Source organism: Tribolium madens, unplaced genomic scaffold, assembly GCF_015345945.1.
Source record: "Tribolium madens isolate multiple individuals breed KSU strain unplaced genomic scaffold, Tmad_KSU_1.1 Scaffold_1;HRSCAF=32;Tcas5.2_LG8, whole genome shotgun sequence".
Taxonomy (NCBI): domain Eukaryota; kingdom Metazoa; phylum Arthropoda; class Insecta; order Coleoptera; family Tenebrionidae; genus Tribolium; species Tribolium madens.
In genome coordinates, this window is record NW_025400984.1 from 3,159,279 (window position 1) to 3,180,632 (window position 21,354).

At 32.0% G+C, this 21,354-nt stretch overlaps 1 protein-coding gene and 1 long non-coding RNA gene across 3 annotated transcripts in view; one reads left to right on the top strand and one right to left on the bottom strand.

Annotated features, from left to right (window-relative positions):
* Positions 1–6,986: 6,986 nt before the first annotated feature.
* On the bottom strand, positions 6,987–7,288 carry LOC123003993. Its single transcript, XR_006412665.1, has 2 exons — positions 7,149–7,288; positions 6,987–7,083 (listed from the first exon to the last, which is right to left on the bottom strand). It is a non-coding gene; the product is annotated as an uncharacterized LOC123003993 (long non-coding RNA).
* A 10,916-nt stretch (positions 7,289–18,204) lies between these two features.
* Positions 18,205–21,354, top strand: part of LOC123003983 (voltage-dependent T-type calcium channel subunit alpha-1G-like) — a 31,841-nt gene continuing 28,691 nt past the window's right edge. For both annotated transcript variants that reach the window (XM_044397078.1, XM_044397077.1), the window contains exons 1-2: positions 18,205–18,309; positions 18,554–18,785. In XM_044397078.1, the coding sequence (XP_044253013.1) occupies positions 18,217–18,309; positions 18,554–18,785 (325 nt within the window). In that variant the 5' untranslated portion in view covers positions 18,205–18,216. The remainder of the gene's footprint in view (positions 18,310–18,553; positions 18,786–21,354) is intronic.

Here is a 21,354-nt window from a genome sequence, read left to right on the forward strand (position 1 = left end):
AATAAACCAAACATTTACGTATTAAACAGTTATTTGTTTTGTTAAAAGATAAAGTACTAGCTCTTGCGACAAGGTAAACTAAACTTTAAAACAAAGTTAGCAAATATCTAGTCACCTAATTGAAGTTGTGCTTACTCCAACTCACCTCATGCATTATCCACAACTCCATGTCTCTACATCCAACATTGTATTTTACTTATTTTTTTAATAAGAATGTCACCCCCATTTCAACCTGTCCTCATGATTTATTCATACGCTCCAATTATTAGTTTCCTCTTGAAATTTCTTAGTCACGTAATTAGACTAGCATTGTGACTTTTTCAAAGCTAAATAAATTTACGCCGGAAATTCGATGCACAAGCATTCTAAACGCAGATATCACGTTCCGAACACACAATAGAAAAATGTCACTGCTCTACTTTAGCGACTATTGTCGAGTCTATTTTAGGTTGATTGAAGCGGAAATGTTACAACGAGACTTGAAATTGTAAGCACAAACATGGGTTTTTAATAAAAACGCTTTAGTCAGTGACTTGTGGAAGCTTTCTACTTTTCTATACACGCGACTAAGCAAAGTTGGAACGGTTACGATCGCTGTTACAAACTATTACCAGCGATATTTACCTCGAAACTTCCAACGAGGAGGTTTATGTTGCAAATAGAAATACTACTTTAAAGGTTTTCCTTTGTTACCGCTATTTTAATGAAAAACAAATTTAAACTGAAACTAGTTTCAACCATGTTGACACAAGACTCAATTATGTCTTAAACGGAATTAATAAATGAAGTTGAAAATAAATCGTTTTAGAAGCGAAAATCGATTTACTTTCTCCTATGTGTCTAAACAAAGCTCTTTTCAACGTAACCCTTTTTTTTTTCAAATTTTGTGACTTTAGACAAAATTTCGGTGTATACCTACTTCATAATATTTTCCTCAATGCTTATGTCTGTTTTTTATTGCGTTGTGAAAGTTCGTTTTTACGACACTGCAATTTTGCAGGACACGTGTTAGTGACTTTAGTTACCCACAAATCCTTTGTGTATTCCGATAATTAAAATCGAGGATATTTGATTAATTTTAATACATTGTTGCAAACTCTGGAGCAAATTAGTGCAAATAGAGGGTTTGTTTTCACTAATTTAGAGTGATTTGGGTTGGTTTCAATTATTAAGAGCACCTTGTAATTAAGAGTCGAGTAATTTAGCAAAAAATCGGTTTAATTATTGCAATTACGGTCAAATTTGTTAATAATGTCACAATTTATAATTTAAAGTAATCGGATTATTTCCACGATAAATCCATTTATTCAGTTCCATTAAATCCGTAACTATTTTATCGCAACTTGAATATTCATAATAATACCAATAAACCACCCTTGTATTATTATTTACGACTTTTGAATAATCCACATTTTACATGATTTATGTGGTGTAAGAATGAAAAAAATGAATCAAACAAAAATTGATACAACAACTCGATTCGAGTTAAATATAAATAGGAATCCGACAGAACGCTTGATTGAAAAATTTAGATAATAAAACCTTTGAGTGTTTTAGTGATTCAAATCTGCAAATGAAATTATTTATTTAAAATTATGACGTGTCTTGTTGCATTGATTCCGTTTAATGGCACGCTTTAGCTATAATTACCGATTGATTCATGTTACGACAGACTATTTATTCAGTATCGCGTTTTGATTGGGTTTCGCTGAGTCGTAAAATTTATCAACGGGATGTCCCACTTTTATTTCATGAAATTCGATAAAATCAAATAAAATTTGAATATTATTTACCTCAAGCAGGGTCAAAATAATCTTGTCTGATGAAAGGAAAAGATCAAAGGGGGGAAATGAATGCCATAACAAAGACACAAAAGAAAGAAGCTGGAAGTATAATTGCGAAAATAACAAATTAATTAGGCAATTAATTAAAATTGGAATCTGTCAAATAAATAGCATCTCCATGTATTTAATGTAGTTTCCCGGCGCATCCGCCAATTTTAATTGTCTCAACTTTTTCAAACTACTAATTAACAAACCTGCTATTTAAGATTTTTTGTATTTTTGGGAAACTGGAATTAGCTCCTCTAATCGGCTTATTTGTCTTAATATCTCGTCGCAGATCATTTTTTCCCAGAACACACCTGGTATCCGGATAAACCGCGGCAAATCCTTAAAACAAGTGAGGAATAGGTAAAGCCGTTTAGATCCTCTATTTGGAAGCTGCGTTGCCATCCATCACGTTAAACTGTCTTCCTGGGACGCGTAGCTTCTCCTCCATTCATCATCGTCTAGCGATTCGCACCATTTTTCGCCTAATGACGTCATTTAAAAACGACCACTTTCGAAAAGCAGAGTCCCCAGGGAGTAATTTGATTAAGGAGTCGAGTTGAATGTTTTGTCGATATTTTCACAATTCGAAGTGGAAAAAATAGTTCTACATAAATGTAAAGTCGCTTGCTTGGTGAAATGATCAAAATCGGGATTTCTTATTCGGGGACTTAACGATGATTGATTACTGGACTAATGTAGTAACAATCAATTTCTTCCAAAGTGACTAGTTTTGATGAATGGAGCAAATTGGTGATTTATGCATTATTTAAACGCAAATAATCAATTCAGACAACAACAAATATTCATTCAAAAAATTGAAATTATTATTGGTTCTATTAAATTGTCAATTTTAGTATTTTCGTTGATCGATCTGGCACAAGTATTCAATATTGCAATTTTTCCGAATAATTCTTTTCTATCAAACTAGTAAATTTTTATCTCGCTGTGCTATTTTAACGGATTAAGCACAGGTTTTATCCCTTCGTGGATATTTTTCCAATATCGCAACGGAAATACAGACTTTTCAGATAACGTCACTGGAAGAAATCCAAGATTAGGGCCAACTCGCGAAATAAATAAAACACTTTAAGTCTAATTTATATCACAGCAGAAATTAAATTTTCGAGTTGAAAATCCAAGACATTGATAAGCAACCGAGCGTTAAAAAATTAACAAATCGCGTAATTAAAATGTTTGTGCTTGATGTTGGGGTTCAACTCGGAAAAATGATAAACCCCTCTCAATGCTATAATTTAGCCCGGATTAGTAATAACCTAAAGCTGCTGAAATTAACAGTTCACTAATTAGCATTCTGTAAATAATAATTAAACTGTCATTGCGACTCACTACAATTTATTACAAGTGATCTGATCGATACAGGGTGTCTCTTGGGGGACGACCGCTTCGCACATGTGCTATTTATTATTAAAAAGGTTCAAGCGCTCGATATTTTATTAACATAAAAAACATAACACGACATGTCGGCTTTTATAGATTTTTTAACTGAATTTATTGTCACATAACTGGACATATTTGTAATCCGATTACGGCCAAATTAGATTTAGTGCAAAGCCGCCTGTGCATAACAAAATCGCAATTATTTTAACGCCGGCTATAAAGTAATAGAAATGGTCGGTTTTATTATTATTTATTACACATATTTGGAATAGAAATCGACGCTTTGACCAAGTTTAGTGCTAATGAAATCTGGTTTGGTTAAAATATTTGCAAAGAGTTAATTGTGTAAGTTTCAATTTAGCTTATCACAGACATGGCAAATTACCTCCCTACTGAAACCGTCAAAGGGGATATTAAATCACTCTATTCAGTGCAGTGTGCAATTAAATTGTGGTCACAAAGGGGGTCTTAACATTAAGGTCCCAACGCGAAAAAATTGTTTGGAAAACCCTCACGTGTACACACTTCTAAATCCATTATCCTGCCACGAAAACACTTGTTTTGATAAATCCATAAAGTTGGTCTTTCGAGGACTAAACGATGAAAAGTTGCCATCGTACAACATGATGGAATCATTAAAAGTTGTAGTTCGAACATTGCTCGCTTGGAGAAGCTCCGAAATGGAGCTTTTGTTAGTTTTCTTCAAGCACTCATCATTTCCCCTTCATAAATATTTTACTTGAAGTTTCCATTGTTATAAGGAACACAAAATGAAAACTACGCCATTTTTTTGCAATTAAAATTACTACACTAAACTTTTACAAAAGTGCAAAGTTGACTAAAAACTTCCCTATTACCATGCCATTTGAATAATCGATACGAAAAAACTTTTGTCCTTTTGCCGGTGGGTCGTTTTCTCACCCTCAAGACAATACAACTGATTGATTTTCGGCGAAATTCGGGCAAAGGAAAAACGACAATAAGTGGAGGAGATTTGAAAAACTTGTGATGATGTTGAAGTAAATCAAGGCTTAATTAAGGACTTTATTATTCACTCGTTTTATTTAGTGGTAATTGAGGCTGCTGGAGTTCTGGATGCCTCTTAAAGGCCTTAACCCCCATAATTATAGTAGCAGCAGTATTTTATTCTTTGGTTTTGACGGCATGTTTCGTTGACAAAATAAAGGAACGAGATTTGACCCGAGGATCTTGATTTAGGATCTTTGTAGCTCAAATAAAATCAACAGGATTTTTAAACTTCTTTTAAATATACATCAATTGAGGTAGAAGAAAAATTTCTATTTTAAAATTGTACAATTAAGAATTTGATATATAAAAATAAACTTATGTACGTTTCACGTCATTATTGTTATTATTTTCTCCATCTACTAGTTAAAAACTCAACAAATACAGAATAAGACATTTATTTCAAAAAGTAGATAAATATTGAGAGTTAAAGATAATTTGTCATCTTTGGATCCGAAAACGTATGTCCGTTTTTGAACTAACTGTACGTGAAACGTCAAATAAAGTGACAAGTTTTAAGGTAAAACGGCAAAATGCACTGAAAATAGTCGCCAACCTATAATAATAGGACCGTTTGTTCTTGAAGGTAAATCATTAATTTAGTTAATAAAATTGTCATCTTTCTGATAATGCCATTTTACCTTTCAACTTGACATTTTATTTGACGTTTCACAGACATACGTTTTCATATCCAAGGATGATTCGATTATAAATTATCTTGATCTCTCGATATATGTATGTATGTTTGCGATGAAACGTGTAATTGGTATTTTATGTAGTAACTAGTTATTTCATAAAAGACCGAGCGAAAGTGGTTAAAATATGTAGAACAGTTTTGTTATTCCATCCTCTAATCTATAAAATAACGGTCCTGTACAAAATTGAGAATGGAATCAAAAAATAGACGACAAGAAAATTGTATCTTGATAAAGTTTGGGAAGTTACTTATTACTCAAAAAAAATAAAATAAATTGGTAAAATAATTTAGTACATATTAAGACAACTAGAGTTTTAAACTATAAAACATGTGTTGCCTTCAAAATTTTTTCCAACGCTAATATTGGAGAAATCTTACTAATTTTAGTTATAAAAAAATTGGCAAAACTGACAAAATATCAAGTTATGTATTTATAAAATACGATGTGATTGACGAAGTGAAAAGAAAAGGGCGCACACCATAGAAAGAGTATAAAACATTAGTGTTGAAAAAACAAATTAATACACTTTTGGATAGAAAATAAATGTAACAATTAATTATTCAAAACTGTTACAAATAGTTGCAAAAAGTGATAAGACAAAATCAAATACCCATACATCTGGTATTGTTTTTCAGCGATAGATTGGACTTTTTTAATGCAACAAAATCACTAAAAAATACTAAACATAAATCAAAAATTGAAAATAAAAGAAATTGATGTATCAATTACTTAAATTGATAATATAAAAATTATGCCAAAACAAATCCTTTTATTTGATCTTTTTGCCAATTTTAACATTATTATAGACCTTAAGATTCAATCTATAGTTGGAAAAATTATAATTCTATTGCTCAAAACAAAACTAACCCTTACAATTTTTATTTTTCTGATATTAATTATTTATGACCCTAATCCACTCAACGACGACTATGACCGAGAACCAATTTGATTATTATTAGAGGATTAAAAAATAATAAATAAGTCAAATTAGGTTCTAATTTTAGGTACGAAATTTCATTAAATTTAGTCTCTAAAGATATCATTATTTCGTTATTTTTGCTTTTATCAGAACTAAAATCAATCTCAAAAACTAGAGCTGTTACAAAAAAAATCCAAATATTTTTGGGAAATCATTTTACATCAAAATTTATCCTCATTATGGTTATATTAATTTTGCTGGTAGAGTGGTTAAAACTGAAAAACCCGTAGAAATCACTCGCAACTATTAAGTCGTAAAGCCCTTAAAGCCGTTAATCTTCGGCGTTCGCTCCCAAAACTCACTTATTTCGTTACAGAAACGTCAAATTATTTTTAATTTATCGTTACCTTGTGGCTTGGCAAAACTCGCTGTTTCCTTTCGTTACTTATTCAACACATAAACAGACGTCTAGTGAGAGAAGAGCGTCATTTTGTTGCCATTTACACAGCAATTTTATGTTTCACATATAAATTTGTTTTGAAAGAAATTTCGATAATGAATAAACAATTTGAAAAATCAACATTGTGAATAATGAATGACTGGAAACTATATATCGGTAGACCATGGATGTAAATCTCGTCGGCAACATCCCGGATCCTTGATATGCTCTATTCTCCCGGATTTGCTCTTTTCGCATTCATTCGGCTTTGAAAAATGAAAAATCGGTGATTCCCACTGCTCTTTAACGAATGAAAACAATTGGATTCAATGGTTTTCAGGCGGGTCGATGGAGCCTCAATCGACCTCAACCGAGTTCTAATTTCAGGCATGCACCTGGAGCTGGAGCCAAATTTCTTTCTTATTGCGGTTGCATTCATTCTGTTTGTTACTTTAAGGGTACATAAATTGCCAAAAGTGCGTACTGCCTTGACCCATTTAAACGATTCGTTATTTTTCTTTTAAACTAAATTCGTTGTGGGAAAATAGAACTGAAGTTTGTGCAAGATTACACTACAGAAAGCCTTAACATCATTATGAAGTTGGCTGTTCTACTAAAAAGAAGAAGTTGAGACACACAACGAAATCAAGAATGATAATAATAGGTAACTAAAATAGTTTTTATATTTCTTTATTCAACACATATTAACTTATAATTCAATATAAGTAAATATGATGGACAAACATTCCGTTCATTTCAAAGGAGCGACCCCTACAAACAGAAAAAAAAATAAATTTAAAAAATGTAATAGGTATAAATTATGATTAGGTACATACTTTTACGTATTGAATCCGCAGAAGTTAAATAAAAGACAGAACTCCAAACCACAACCGCCAGTAGAAAGTTCACCAAAGATGATTTTTTGAAATACATTTTTCCCTTTGTGTTATTCAACAAGTTGAAAATGTTGACTATACCCAGACCTTCTTTGCCTCGCTTTTATAGAAACTGTTATCTAAATTTTTGCGTGTTTAGTTATTTAAAAAAAATTAGGTATAAATAATTATTGCATTATCTAGTAATAAAGACGACAATTTTTATTTTTATGGCTTATTAATGGCTTTAACCATCATTTGAAATACTTTAATGAGCTTCATTCGCGTAGTTCTTTGTTGAAAAAATTGTCTTAAATTTTTTTTTGTAGACACTCCCGTAGTTCTAATTAATTATTATTGAAAGGTATTGGCGTCATTCGGTTCACCGAATTGGATAAAATAAACGGTGAAAACACGCACTCCGACACTGTTCTTGCATTAGTGAAGTTGCTGAAGTTCCACCATTAAATTTCACATACTTCAAGACGTGGTGCCGTAAAGAGCGAGGGTTATCTCCTGCCACTTGTTGCCAACTTGGAGAAGTAAAAACCCCACCAGGACTACAAGTTCCAACTACCCAAACTGTTTGTTACCCTGCGAAATGTATAAGGCCCGTCCTTGTTAATTTAGTTTACAACTTTATTACAATGAAGTCTGAACCACTCGCAAATTGATTTTTTCTTAGCTAATAGATGGGGTTTGGAAATTAATTGCGGCAATTAATTACGAAACAATTAACGACTTGAGATAGCGATGTCTACAGCCACTTAAAGGGATAACAGGGAATGCCACGTCTGCCTTTGATATCAATCGAAAGCTCAGATTTGTAGATCAACGTCTACAATTTGCATCCACTTTACTAAATCGGTCAATGGGGTTGATAATAATAATTGACAACGGCCTGCAGCATATTCTAGCAGTATCTTGACAGGATTGTGATCAAAGATGCCGCAGAATTATTAATTATTGTTCAATATAGATAACAAAGAGGGTTTACAAGTTTTTGAAAACTAAATAGAAGCAAATCACTCTGTATATGTTTTTCTGAGAGAGAAATACACCAAAATAAAAGAACAAATAAGATATTAAAAATCGTTTTATTTACAAAAATTTGGCATAAGAACATATACTTGAGGACAAACAACCAAAATGCAAAAATGTACAGCAATAAAAAGATCAAAAAAAATAAATTGAAAAATAAATGGGGAAACTTAAGAAAAGAATAAAATTAACAAAAACGGATCCCTAAATGAAAAATAAACAACTAAAATAAATGCAAAAAACTTTATAAGCTAAGGCAGCACAAGTTTCAAGCCAATATTTCGAGAAAAAAATCAATTGTTAAAGTTCTAAAAAAGACCCTTTTTGTTCGAGGAGTGTCAAGAATTATTAATTTTTTTTTGAATTTAGTATTTTTTTTTATTTAAATGCCTCTAGAATTTGGGGTTCTCGCCATTCGATAGATAATTAAGATCGCTTCTGGTGTTTTTTTCACTTTCTCGAAAATTCAAACTAATTCCGACAAAATGGGCCAAATTAGAATTCGCTCTGCTTACTTTCCGCTTATCACATCATGATATGCCTTCTATTTAAACAATAATCCGCAACGGTTTATTTCCATTAGGATGTATACGAATTTACTGCTGTTTCAGTGGCTGAATATTCTCCAGTTTGAGATTAAACCGACAAAATCCAACAGCTTGACGGGTGTAAGTCCTCGCACTCTGATAACTTCAACATTGTTATTTTAACCGTATACACGTCACGCTCTATTCATCGTCGGTTACAAAATCGGATTTATTCATTCATCGGTTTAACCGAACCGGACAAATTGGCCATTTTCACCCGAGTTCTGTTCGTGACTGATGTTGCAACAATCGAAACAAGAAACGATTTTAGTCAGATGCCGCCCGTTGAGAGCTCGAAATAATGAACACTCGTTATCTCTGCGATGTCACGAGTTACCCAATTTGGAGTTTAATTGATTCAGTCAGTTCCCGAAGGAAGGCTACCTTTTTGACATGACTCTAATGGGTCGCGTTAATAATGAAAATGGCTTTTATGAGAACCACACACGAACTATTCTAACATAAAAAATTTGTTCCAAAGAATTTGATTTTATTGAGGAATTTTCTATTAAGTTTTATGGAGTTTTTACGTACAGTTGATTTTTTTTTATTAAAAAATGATTTGTTTCAAAATTGCGGATTTATAAATAAAATGTAATAGAGATAAAAAACACAATTAAAATCCTTTTTGCTTCCACATCCTTCACCTCGGGCTTTTTGCCAGAGCAAATCTCTCTAATGTGTGCTTTAGCAACACGAAACAAAAACCAGACATAACTTCTTTTAAGCCACACTTTGTCAAATCAAATAAAGCTCACGTATTGTGCTTTTCTATCAAAAATGTTCAAAATAACTTAGTTTAAAGTTAGTAGAGTGTCGCAAGATCACTTCTACATTCAAGCTCAAGCAGCTACAATCAAATTATTCTCGCGAAGTATTGGCATAAGAGTTTTACCTATTAAAGTTTAACAAGCAAAGTTACAAAGCGCTTAGATAAACACTTTTTAATGTAAAATGCGAAAAAATGGAACTAACAGTGAAGGCACCATAATCGAATGAAATTGTGATAGCCTGAAATGTGATACAAAGCGTTATTGAGTTAACGACCATTATGCGATTACCAGGGTTTTGCTGGATTATGCCCTATTTTATCAAAAACGGTCACAGGGTTAATTTTGCACAAAAAAATCAAAAAAATTTAAAATTATACCAAATAACTTTTTGCAATTGTAATGGTCCTAAAGACGCAGAAGAGTGATAAAACGTTGAAAAACGCGAAAAATATGTGTTTTATAAAGCGTATGAATGAATATATTGTATAAGAACAGAGACATTGCCGGGGGCGTGGTGGCGCAGGATCATAAGGTCCGAGGTTCGAACTCCGGTCAATTGTAATAAGCATAATAAGAGAGCATAATCGCATAATAGCATAAATCATATAAAATAATGTTTGATTTTTCGAATAAAATGCTACACGTAAATAATTAATTAGAATTAAAGGAAGGTCTACAGAAAACTTGTTTTTGAATAATTTTTTAGACAAAAAACTGGGCGAAAATAGCTCATTAAAGTATTTTTTTTATTTTTGATGATTAAAATATAGTTATGTATTTTTTTGGTAAATACCGGGTGACTGTAAACGATTGTTCAAATTAATGTTTTTTTAAAATTTCAGTTTGGCAACTTTGACTTTCAAATTCAAACGTCAAATTTTTATAGACAATTATCATTAATTTGCGACGGACGTTTGCTGATTTAGCCGTCACCTGAAACATGCTGATATAACAAATTAGAAGGATTACCAATAATCCAGTGTTGCCAATAGATTTTTTGTCACAAACATTAATAGTCACCCGATAGTTGTTAAATAAGCCATAAAAATGAAAATTGCGGCCTTGGTTATAATGTATGTCTAATAAATATTTATACCTGCAATCAATCATTTTTTTTAATTAACTAAACAAGGAAAATTATTTTCATTTAATTTTTCTGTTCTGAACAAAGTTTTTGTACATCATATTTACTTATATTCAATTAGAAGTTGCATAAAGAAATATAAAAGCTATTTTAGTTACCTATTTTTGTTGTATTTCTCAATTACTTTTTTTAAATAGAACACCCAATTTCGCACTTCTTGTCAAATCAAATAAAGCTCACATATGGTGTTTTTGTTCTTTAAAACTGTTCAAAATAACTTTGTTTAAAGTTAATAAATATAGTGCCGTAGCTACAATCAAATTATTCTCCCAAAGTATTGGTATAAGAGTTTTATTTATTAAAGTTTAACAACAAAAGTTATATAAACACTTTTTAATGTAAAATTGTAAAAATGAAACCAGCAGTGAAAGCACAATAATTGAATGATATTGTGCAAGCCTGAACTGTGGTACAAAGCGTTATTGAGTTAACGACCTTAATGCGATTATCAGCGTTTCGCTGGATTATTTGGTGTTTTGTTAAAAACGGTCACGGAGTTAGTTTTACTCAAAAAATCGAATTTTTTTTTTAATTTTTTTTTAAATGGGACCAAAAAACATTTATGCGCCTTTGGGAGTCAAAAAATTTCAGGAAAGTGCATAAAACGTTATTGGGTCGAGTTTGAAAAAATTGAATTACTTGTTGCATACAGACTTTCAAGTTTATTTATCTCAATGTGTATTTTGCTTCAAATTAGTCAAAAGGTCGAAAATGCGAAAGAGTCGTGAAAATCCATTTTCTTTTTCCACTTTGCAGTTCCCTGCGTTTGATTAAAAATGTACACTGCGTTTAAAAGTCTGTTTGAGTTTTTGAATTTCATATTTACGGTCGAAGTACTTTGTGCATTACTTTTGGATAAATTAAGATCAAAGTCGGGGTGTTGGTGGAATATGTTATTACTTTGATTTTTATTTCAGAATTTATGATAACGTCAATATCACAATTTTATTAATTTTTTTGTCGCAGTTTTGCAATTAAAAAGTCAGACTCCACGTAATGAGCTTTTTCCTCTTTGTCAAGTTTGCATCATGTCACTCGCAATGAAGTGTTTTTAGTGCAGCTTTCACCGAAAGCTCTCCGACTTTTTAATTAATCTCGACCTTGCCTAAAGCCAAAAATTCTGAGATATTCTCGTCAATATTGTGGCCCTATTGTGGCCGTTGCAGACAATGCAAGCTCTGAAAGCTCCGAATTGTTGAACAAATATTCCCTATTTGAAGGTGAACGTTATTAAGTTTTCCGCAACACTAGTTCTATCAAAGCTATTAATAAAGTTACGGTGTTTGGGTGTTTGAAACAAATCAGCTGGAATTGAAACGTTTACGATGACGTGAATTGATCCTGAAAAAGGACCCGACTCTGGTTTATTTATTGGCTCCACGGCCAATTAATTTGTTTATTATCTCAAATTGAATAAATAATTCGAGACTAAGACAGTTGAGGTAATATTCCCAGCAGCCAAGCATCAGTGTCTCTAACACGGAGCCAAATCCGTGTTTGCTACCGAGTAATTCAATAAAGAACGTCACTCAAACTGAGCCCAGATTGCTGCCAGTTTACCAACACACAAATCAAATCATTCACTTGGCCATGGGAGATCAGGATTTCTCCAAGAAAAGTTCCCAGAAAACAATTTATATTTTGCTTTTGAAATAAATATTTTGTATCGTCATTTTCTATATCTGTAGATAATGAACATTTAACTCTTTGAAAAAAAAATACATAATGAAGGCTTTAATTACTTGCAACGTACTTTTTATAATTGTTTTTCAATTATGTTTACGTGAAAGTTTTTCCATAAAAAAATGTGGGTAAAACAAGGTTTTTTTATTCAGAGAAAAATTTCAAATGAGATACGATACCAGGAACATGGAAAAAATGTTGAAAAAATTCTAACTGTCAAAAAAATGTTGACATTTATTTTTTCACATTTGACAATTTTTTATGTCTAATGATACTGATGATCTTGTATACGTTTTTTTTATAATTATTTAGTAAACGTGGAAAAATTTAGCCACTAAAAGTCACAAATAACATTAAACAGAGTTACAATTTAGGATACAGCTTCCTTGTTTCTTCTTCCAATGGCCTGTAGCAAAAAAAAATTGAAATAGTATATTAAAGTACCGTGTGATCAAAAAAAATAAATTAGAGTAGGCGTCGATTAAATTCTACAGTTGGCAACACATTGGCTGGGAATCTGGACTGGAAATTTTCTACAAAAACTGAAAGCGAAAATGACCATTTACCGTTTTCGTCTTGTGCAGCAATAAAAATTTTCTGCTTTAAAGTAAACATTATTTCACTCAAGAGGAATAAAACGCAACTTGTCAAAGTTTTCGCTGACATCTGATGTCAAAAATCAGGATTGCCATCTGAAGGAGTTTAATCACCGCCTACTCTAATTTATTTTTTGAGGAACAAATGAGTGCTTAAAGAACCCTCTGCAACAAGTGCTTTATACTAGTTTTTCTATTTTGCCGCTTTATATCATTTTATAAATTAAAAAACGAAATTTTTTTTCTAAAGAATTTTTTGGAATAATTTTAGCTCTTAAAAATAAAAACAATTCTTATTTTCACATATGAAAATGAATAGTGAAGAAAGTCCGTCACTAAAATTAAATTAACGCCAACGACTTATTAAAGCACTCAAATGACGTCATTTGGATGCTGGAATAGACTTATTCTAATACCGAAATAGAAAAAAATATTTTTTCAACAGAAATAAATAGTCAAAGTTGAAAATTTAAACTCTCATAATTTCGAAATTTTTATAGATAGAATTTTTTTAACATTCTTTCCAAGTTCCTGGTATCTCCCCTGTAGCGCGAGTTTTAGCACGCCCTGTATAAATGCCTGCAAGGAATCAAAAATAGTTTAATTGTAAAGGTTCAAGATTGGATGGCGTTTTTATAGCGAAGAATAGAGTGGATAAACTAACGAAACAGTCACCAGAATAGCTTCCATTACTGCTCTCTATGTCCTAATCCAATATAATAAAAATGAAGACAATTCTGTTATTGCGGTCCGAATTAATTTCGCGAATGCTCGTCAAATGATACCACTTCTACTTTGTTGCTTTTATTTCGTGGTCTTTGATCCATTTAATATGTTATGAAAGCCTCCGAAACATCCGTCATAAAGCGAAAATGATCGCTCTTTCAATATTGACACTGACAGACGAAATGTGCTTCATCAATTTTTTTTGATAGTTGGGTCGATTGAACAGAGTTTTAAACTACCGTCTGATCTGCCACTAGGGTCAATCCCCTGTCTGAATTGAGTAAAATGATGGGATGAAATCAAATCCTGTAATTTATGAACTATCATTTAAGAAAAAACGGCTACGAATATCTCAACGAAAAATTCTGTTTTTTGTCATTTTTGTGACTTTATTGAGTTTCCTTCAACAATATTGAATTCTGCCGTGTTATTGAAATGTGTGATATTTCATATTGTTTCCGATCAAAAAAGGAACTGAATAAACCGATAGTTTAAAGAAATATTCTTTGTAGCAATGCAATGAATTCCATTCGAGAATCTCGTCGGAATCGATTTTGAATTTTAGATGTGACTACATGTAAAAATTACATTCGTGACTCGAAACACCGCTGAAATGGCGGAAGAGGTTTCGCTGTTGCTTGTCTATCGGCTTTATATTTATGTTTGGAATTTTCGCAAACTCTCTTTGGATCAGAAATGGAAGTTATTTGAATACTGACTTGAATTTTAAACATCTATTCGGTTATTTATTAAGATTAGTGCAGGTACCGAACAAGTTTTTAGAATTTTAACAAGAAAGCGCTGTTTCAAGTTTTTACACTTAAAAAAATAATTCAACCCCACTCATAGTGCCTACATTCTATGTTTGAAGCAAGGTGCGCAGATTTTTTATAAAAGTGGAAAATTTTACAGGATTTGATTTTGTACATAACCAATTTTTTCACACACGCACTTTTTCGAGGTATAAACGAGAAACCATATAAAACTCCTTTCAGGCTCCTCTCAGTTTTAGATCATTTCTACATTTTGTTTTAAAAGTGGTGGATGCGCCGGGATAATCTTCCCCGCTAATCAATTTGAGCTTTTCCTCTTAATATTTCGCACATTTCAAAACTTTGACATCTTTCTGAAACATTTGATAGAATATCCCCGGAGCCACTAGTAGGTATGTGAAACACTAAACGCTCCTTTCCATCAACATTTGTAAACATCTCTCCTTACCCTTTCTCGAGAGGCATTCACGTTAATTAACAATGTGGCAGAAATCTATCTTAACTAATAATAGACAACCTGTCACGATATTCCTTCGAGTCCCGGAATGGTGTTGCAGCCGTTCGAGATAAGCTTCTTTATTGTCCCCATTGTCTCGTCACAGCAAACCGGAAACAGATGGCGAAGTTCATGGTTTCCGTTTCCATCGATTGTCTTCGACTCTAATATAATTTAATTGTTTCCGGAATCGATTTTTTAACCCTTGACTTGATATTTCAATGCGGCCATAAATCACCTCAGAAGCGTAAATGCTCATACAAACTACTCGTGTTATGGCAAGATGGGAACTTTTAAATTCGAGTTATGATGTTTTTCCGAAGTTTTGTGTGATTTATAGGATGATGTTCTTTTGAGAGAATTAACATTATCAAAATGTTTTAGGTGTGCTGCAGGTTTTGTTTGTGTGGCTCTATTCGGACTTTGTTTGTATTTGATTCTATTGAACAAAACTGAAAGCTCTCGTGTGGGCTTAATGAAATGTTTGTGTAAGTAAAGAATTGCCATTAGTGGAAAGGTTTCTTCGTGTCAAAGCAATCCCTTTTGTGCTTACCCTCTTCTAATTGTAATATTTAACCAAACTATTTTATCCTAGTAGGTTTCAACATTATCGAGCAAAATGTAATTGCGCTCATAATTCACATTCCACTCACGTGCGCTTTATTAAAATAATCCAAAGCTGCAACAATTTTGGAATTTATTGATTTGCTTTGCGAGCTTTAATCTGGGCTGGTTTCAACTAAAATTTTCACAACAGTATAAAATTGAAAAATGTGGCTAATAGCACGACTTATAATGACAAAACGGCGTTATTAAGCAAAATGTAGTTTTGTCAGGAAGTTGTCTGGTAACAAATGGAAACTCATTCAATCTACTCGTAACTGAATAGCCAGTTATAATTCATTTTGTCTTTTGTGGATGGCAACAAAATGTGGATATTTCTCAATAGTGGCATAAATTTTCCTCTGAAAGCGTCGTGCAAAAAATCCCTTCATTGTTAAAAACGCCTCGCGAAAGCATAAAATAGTTTTATTTGAAAAAAGCAAACGCTTGAGATTATGGACATAATCAATATCGAGCTTCTTACAAGTTTTAAGTCTGTTTGAAAAGTTTAAATTGGAAACTGAACAGGTAATTAAACGACTTACAATTTTAAGCTCTTATTAAAAAATGTCGGAATTGCGGTTGCAACTCTCGACAATAGAACGCGACCTTTGGAGTGGAAATGTGGAGTTTGCTAGAGTATACCTAACGTGACCTCAGATATTCAGCTTGTTTACGTTTGTTACTCGTGTGCAGAAATCTCCTCAGGCGCTTGCTAATTTTACCGACGAATTATCACGTCGCTATTTACTCGCTTCATTTCCCAACGCAAATGGTCGAAAAGTGTAAATTTTTATTTGAATTGTGAGAAACACACATTTTCCGAAAAATATGTTTTCGACGAGACGTTTTGTGGAAGTTTTCAAAGTCGTTAATCTGGTTTATGGCACATAAAACAAATAAATTATCTAAGGATCGTCTCAAAGTTTACAACTCTAATCCAGCCAAGGTTTTAAAAATAATAAAAGTTTTAATATGAAAGATTTGTCAGGAAACTATTGTTCTTCTGGTTAATAATTTACCAAATTTTTGATCTGTAACTCAAAAGTTACAGCAAGGAGGAATAAGAAATTGTATCGTATTCAAGCATTTTTATTATAAGTTTTTTCCTACTAGAAACAGAAAAATACTAAAAAATCGAATATAAACTAGATTCCATAAACATAATTAAAAAAAGATTTGTGAAAAAACACGTGGCAGGTAATTTAAGCTCTTTATCATTTTTTTAAATACTGAAATGCGTCAATAATAGATAACAAATCACACTAATTTACAAATAATAACTTGTTCAATATACCTTTAATCAAATTATTATTTTTACGTTACCTTTAATTAAACAAAAATAATAGTTAATTTTTTACACGTCACGTTTTTTGTTACGAAAGATAATTTTCCTCCTTTCTGCACAAATGCCTCCGAGTAAAATCTTAAAATAGATACACTTCATTGACTTTTCTAAAAACTTACGCAGCATAAGTGACAAACAAGATCTGAAGCGTTTTCAAAGATTGACACAAAGGTTTTTGGGATGAAAATATGTTAGGAGATTGACTGTTATAAAGAAATCTGATCCAAAAAAAGTATAAAAAACAAAGTAAAATGAATCATTTTTAATTTCTTATTAGGCGGTTTCTGTTTTTTTGTTAATTACGTATTTCTTAAACGTAACGTGGTGAACTTTTACATAAAAATCGTGTAAACTATAGTGTCATTATTGTCTAAAAATGCACCAAATGACGAGAATTCAATTCAACAGTAATCGTTTTAATATTAAAAAGAGAAATATAAAATAACACAATACTGTATAAACACAGAGTTTGTTTGGTAATGAACAATGTAAATATTATAAAATTTAATAAACAACTAAAAATAGTTAATGGAAAGAGCTGGTGATGCTGATTATGCGTTTAAATTTTATGATAATGTTACTATCCTGTCTAATTAGGTAACTGTTTTACAAAAATTATAACAAAAATACTGTGGAAATAAATGTCTAGGTTTTGTTTTATTCTAGAAGCAAATGCACATTATGAAAATACAAAGTTTCAACGTTTTAATTAACATTTCAGAATATTTGAGTTTATTTGAGCTGCATTAATAATGGAAACTGGCCTTGATTAAATTATTTAACTTTTTGCCCACATTTGAATATGATTCGGCTCTCGTTCGTGATCAATGTACAAGGATTAAAGACAGTAAAAAGCGTGTATGAGAGAAGATTTTCCTCTCGAAAAACGTTTCAAGTCCTTCAAGCAGCGAACGTCGGGCTTTGTGTTTCGCAACGAATCGCGTGAGGAATAGAAGATTTCATTCTTTTTGTATCCGATACCATAAATACAGTTCCTTTATTCCCCGTTTTTTTATTTAAACCACCCTAAAATAGAAGCAAGAGACGTGACCTATCATAATTGAAAAATAAAGGGAAATCGAAGTTTACGGGCACTTAAATCAAAATTGCCAAAAATAGCTAAGAGGAAATTAGTGTCGCGCTTTCCCCGAATCGCGTACTAATTAAGGGCCGGAATAGAAGAGAATTTGGGGAATTTGAGAGGTAAATCAAACTAGTTTTTTCCTTAACTGAAACGCAAATGGTTCGAGAGGGTCTCCATGATGGTTATACTGCTCAACTGCGTCACGTTGGGGATGTATCAACCCTGCATGGATGACAAGTGCGAAACCAATAGGTGTAAGATATTGCAGGTGAGTGATTGAAAGAGTTTTAACCCCGAACATAATCTCCTTATTTAAGTTTGAGACGGAATTTGCGACTTTTATCGACTCCACTCCCGAGGGATGCTAAAACTTGTGTCATTCAGGGTTGTATCATTTTCTCATTAAATTTTAGAGAGCTTTCCTCTGTTGTTGGGAGTTCGATGTTCGTATAATGTTCGTGTTTATGACTGGACTTGGACTAAACCGATCAACATTGTGTGCTATGTTTCAGCTTTTCGATGACTTTATTTTCGCGTTTTTTTCGTTGGAAATGACCATCAAGATGATCGCAATGGGTGTGTTTGGTCGTGGCACGTATCTCGCCGATTCCTGGAATCGCCTCGACTTGTTCATCGTGTTAACAGGAGCGATGGAGTATATCCTCAATGTGGACAACTTGAACCTTTCCGCTGTGAGAACGATAAGAGTGTTGCGACCTTTGCGAGCAATCAACAGAATACCAAGTGAGTAGAAATATCGCTGCTTTTTCGCACTAATTAACGGTCGAAAGTTTCAAGTAGAATAATCACCAAAGTCAAACATGAAACCCTCGTTTGCTAAAACGCCTCCGTCAACACATTCACAAGTTTGTAAATTTATATAACTTGCAGGCAAAAGTTGATGACAGAGCTTAGAGACAATTACTTTTCTAATGTGAGATGTCAAATTTTATTTTAAAAGCCTTGAAACGTAAATCCTTATTACATCCTTTTGACCAGTATGAAAAGCAAACTTTTACTTTGTATATGTTTCAATTAGTTATAGTTTTATGTAAATGAACAAAATACATAGGCAATTAGTGTTTAAAATTTTTATTCAAGACGCATCACGACGACGGTTGACAAGTTTTCTTTAATTACAGTTATCCGGGATAACGACTCTTCTCTAATAACAAAACCACAAAAAAATAAAAAATAGATTTACATAATAAATAGAATACCTGCAGAAATTGTATACATCAAAGATGTAATTGCAATAATAGCAATTACAGCATTTACCAAAGAAAGTTTAAACATGTTGCTTGTTTTAAGTTTAACAATGAATAAAATTCTACACTACGAATGTTCCTTGGTGACTCTTTTGTAGTTTAAGGAAGACATTCATAAGGATTCGAAAACACAGCAATTATTTCGAAATTATACAACTACACATAACCCCTCATTAAAATTTTATAAATAAAAACTTCTGTCGCAGAACAGTAGGAATAATGTAATTAAAACGTAGACTTGGCACTTTAAATATTGGCGCCATATATACAAATATCACAATTATTGTAGAGTTACTTTACTTAATTCTTAATTTTTTTCCAACTAAAGTTTTTTATTTCATAAATGAACCGTTTTCAGACTCATGTTTATGTTTATGTCATATTTACAGTATCATTTAAATGAGACTTGGAACTAACAAATGTTTCTTTGATAAATATCATCGTTTTTTTCACGACCAACTTGTAGAAAATTTAGTGTTTCTCTTTTCTAAGCTGTAACTCTTTAACGAATGAAGGTAGAAAATATTTATTTAAACTTTTTTTCTCAGGTGACATTTTCTATCACTGCTTGACATATGGCGGTTTGCTTTTGGCACAGCCTATATAGTAGTAGCTAGTGACGTCAAAATATGCTAAAATTTGCATTTAATTTTAACAAATAAAGTTGAAGTGGATGCTGGGATTACGTTGGATATTTCGAAAACAGTACATCATAATATTTAGGTAAATAATTTATAATAAAAAACTCAAAAAGCCAACAAGATTCAATCGATTAAAGAGCTTGAACGTCAAACTCCGTACTGTGTAAACATTTCTCAGAGTGATTCTGGTCTCATTTGAGAGTATAGAAACGTCATTAGTCGTATAACATGACAATAAACTGATTAATTCTAAACTAAAAAAAATGCAATATCAAAAAAAAAAATTGGGGAAAAATAAATAAATGATAGTAATAAATGATGGTCTTTATTAAGATAAAATGAAAGAAGAAGAAAACTAAGTAGGCAAGTTCTAGCTACAGAAACTGTTCTACTTAACCGCCAGAACAAATAATATGTAATGAAACTACGGAGAACTATACCTATACTTAGTCTTTATGTATCCGTAAATGAAACTAAATAATAATGTAACAATAATACATAGCTTAAAATTAAAAATGGTAAATAAAAAACAAAGATAGTGGTAAAGATAAAGAAACAAATCATAACTTCACAACATAAACTTAAAAATGAAATATACAGGGTGTTTCACGTAACTTTACGAGGCTTGCGCCTAATGTACGCACCCAAATATACAAAAGTCACAGAACACTGGATACAAAAAACACACATTTAATTATTTAATTTTTGGAAACCCATGACAGTAGTTGTCAAACTAATCACTGTTTCATTAATAGTCATAAACTGCAGTTTTTCAGAAACAATTATTTTCATATGTTCTGTAAAGAGACGGCATGAATATGATTCTAGTTTATCTATCTTAATCATTAACTAACTAAAAACATTGTAATTTTTGAAAGGGTGAACAAACTAGAGAAGATTATCCAATTTTTCAAAATTTGTAATCGAGTTCGTATCGGAATATGTATTATTGATTGCATCTTACAGGTGCAGGCCTCGTAAAATTATGTGAAACACCCTGTATTTATTAAATACCCAGATAATTACTTTTTTTATATGAAATATCAAATTTTATTTTAAAAGCCTTGAAACGTAAATCTTAAAAAAATATTACAGCCTTTTGCCTAGCGTATGAATGAATTTACGCCTGTGTCGACACGTTTCAAACTTTTCTTCTTTGATGTTAGAAAAAAGTTGTTACTCTTGAAACATTAAAATCGCGCATTAATTGAATCGAACTGCATTTCATCAAAACTAGGATACGGTATTCAGAAAATTAATCACAAGTTGGAACCAAACAGTGCTTTTATGACACGCATACATCTCAAACTTGTTAAAAACAAACTTTTAGCTTGTGTGTGCTCTAATTGGTTGGTTGCAGTTTTATGGGAATGAACAAAATATACACATGCATAGTTTGAAATT